Here is a 2,940-nt window from a genome sequence, read left to right as displayed (position 1 = left end):
CAGCGCTCCCGCCGAGGGTTCGGATCCCACATACAGACCGGTTCCCACTCACTGGCTGAGCGAGGGGCGGGCGCAGCACCGAGGGTTGCGATCCCGTTGCTGGTCCCGGCCCGGTACGGGCGCGACACTGAGGGCTGTGGTCCGTTGCCGGACACGAAAAAAGACAAAAAGAAAAAAAAAAAAAATGTGCCAAATTCCATATACCAAAAGTGATCATATATGTACTCGTGTGTGTGTATGTGTGTGTATACATGTAACGGGTTCTGTGTGTGTGCATACACATAAATGTATACCTATAAAGGCAAAGCAAACATTTTATATACTCTTCTCTGGAAATAAAACTACAACACCATTTCATTGATATACTAGGATTGCAGTTGTATTTATAAAGTTCAGATAAGCTTGAAAGAGCATGTGTTCATGGGGTAATGTTTTAAATATTTCTGTATCTGCTGACAATCCCTCATAAGCTCAAATCTTTTCCCCTTTCTGGGACCATCCCACAATGTAACCTGGGTTTGTATACCATATGGAAAGAGATATTGTAGTATTTGATTGGATACTATTAGAAAAAACAAAGTATCAAAGGGGGAGGAAAGAGATGGAAATAAGTTTCCACAAAGCATGGTTGAATGTAGTTACTGAAGAAAATGCAAAGCCATTCCACATCTATATCCTGCCAATATAAGTTACACACAAAAAATTGTTTACTCAGGAAAAACCAGAAAAGGAGAAAAATAGGTAAAGAAAAACTAAGACTAAAACTGTTTATATTAAATCAGTGGGTTATTGGGATTATGGATCCTCCCCCACATATGTTTTTAAAGTTTTCATATAATATGTATAATAAAAAATTAAAGTTTTCATATAATATGTATAAAAAAAAAAAAATGTGCCAAATTCCATATACCAAAAGTGATCATATATGTACTCGTGTGTGTGTATGTGTGTGTATACATGTAACGGGTTCTGTGTGTGTGCATACACATAAATGTATACCTATAAAGGCAAAGCAAACATTTTATATACTCTTCTCTGGAAATAAAACTACAACATCATTTCATTGTTATACTAGGATTGCAGTTGTATTTATAAAGTTCAGATAAGCTTGAAAGAGCATGTGTTCATGGAGTAATGTTTTAAATATTTCTGTATCTGCTGACAATCCCTCATAAGCTCAAATCTTTTCCCCTTTCTGGAACCATCCCACAATGTAACCTGGGTTTGTATACCATATGGAAAGAGATATTGTAGTATTTGATTGGATACTATTAGAAAAAACAAAGTATTAAAGACAGGCTAATGATCTGTATAACATCTACATCAGCACTGTCATCTTTGCGGTAATTAGAACAATTATTGTACCCATGAAGAAAGACAAACAAGTCCAGAGCATTTCAACATCGTTTAAAAAATACCCATATGTACTCTTTTCCAAGGATCTTTCATGAATGAAGACAGTGTCCTCTTATTTATTTTTATTATTTCTATAGTACAATTTATTAGGTCCTGGAGTTTGAGCCTGTATTTGGCTCTTTTTGACTCTTACTGACATTTTCAATACTCTCAGAAATACCGGACCTTTAATGAGTATAATTACCAAAATATAACAATCACAAAGCAACTTGAAAGGAAGGTTTTTGAAGAGTAACATCCTAGAAGTTTATAAAATGGGAACTCTGCCACATGAAACATATCTGAGTTTCAAATAAAATACTAATCCTGCCTCTTGGCTCATTTCAAAGAAAGAATTGGAATTCTTCTCATATGAAATTAGGATAAAATGAGATTTCCCTTATGGAAACCCCACAGCAGGAGATTTTGCATTTGAAGTAAGGATTTAGGAAATTATTATCATTTTTTGGAAGTTACGAAGACCAGCAAACAGTGAATCTTTTGTACTGAATTGAAGAAAATAACATGGTCATGGATATTCAAAAATAGCTTTTACTTAAAATAGTTTTATGAAAGTTAAAATCACCAAGAAGAGTCAATCATTACATATAGTTTCAGTGAGAAATGTATCTTAGTGTTATTGAACTTATTTTTAAAGTTATAATTAATGAATGCTAAAAGATATTGGTATTCTCTAACAACCATAATCCTTTATCTTTAACAATGACTCAATTTATTATAGCAAAAAATTATTAATACTATTTATAATAAATATTATGTCAAGCTTTAGTTTAATTCTCAGTTTACCTTACTGTCAGGTCTAATGTGTTACTTACTCTGTGAGGTTTGAGTGTCTATGAATTTCTTTATCAAGGCATCAGTAGTTTGGGTGTAAAGACTGAGAGCATATCTCAGAGACTGCAGATCTGGGCTTTTCTCCAAGAAATTCTTTTTCAGGCCATTTCCTCCAGCATGGAAGTATTGCTAAAAAGAAAAAAAAAAAAAAGATTATGTAAGTAGAGGCTTTTAGAAAGAAGTATGGAAGGAAGGTCTTTATTACTGTAATAATGAAGGTCAAAAGGAATAATACAATTTGATCAGTGTAAGGTAGGTATGAAGAACTAGTGCTGCCGTTTGCCCATTGCATCATCGTGGAATTCAGTTTCCCTAGATACCTCTGAAAGGAAGCTGTACATCACAGACCCCAGGTCATTGAAGTCCTAGGCCTTTTCCTCTTTTCCAAAACTTCAGTTAAACAAGTGGGATCATGAAGAGGCAGTGGTCAGAATTCTTATAGAATGACAGGTCTAGGCAATAATAGTCAACTTGGTTATTGACTTCTGTTTCCAGAGCATGAGACAAATATGCCTAGGGTTCTCAGATTTTCACAGGAAAGGTAGCTCGTCATCTCATATTTCCCAGAACTAGTTTGAGATTCCAGGCTCAGAGCTGCTTTTCCATCTTCCTCCTCCTCAGATTACACATGGTCCAGATAGAGGTTACCCTGATGAAGTAGAGTAGTCCTTGGACATCCAACACCTCCTG

The 2,940-nt window shown here is 35.2% G+C and overlaps 1 protein-coding gene across 1 annotated transcript in view; it reads right to left on the bottom strand.

The window, feature by feature from the left end:
* Positions 1-2,231: 2,231 nt before the first annotated feature.
* The window catches only part of LOC103598376 (protein unc-13 homolog C-like), a gene marked incomplete at both ends in the record, with an annotated part of 259,099 nt that continues 258,390 nt past the window's right edge, over positions 2,232-2,940 (bottom strand). The window contains one exon of the mRNA XM_008582367.1: positions 2,232-2,379. Within this exon, the coding sequence (XP_008580589.1) occupies positions 2,232-2,379 (148 nt within the window). The remainder of the gene's footprint in view (positions 2,380-2,940) is intronic.

Source organism: Galeopterus variegatus, unplaced genomic scaffold (genome assembly GCF_000696425.1).
Source record: "Galeopterus variegatus unplaced genomic scaffold, G_variegatus-3.0.2 Scaffold2593, whole genome shotgun sequence".
Taxonomy (NCBI): Eukaryota; Metazoa; Chordata; class Mammalia; order Dermoptera; family Cynocephalidae; genus Galeopterus; species Galeopterus variegatus.
Note: the sequence above shows the minus strand (reverse complement) of the source record. Positions and strands in the feature narration are given on the sequence as shown.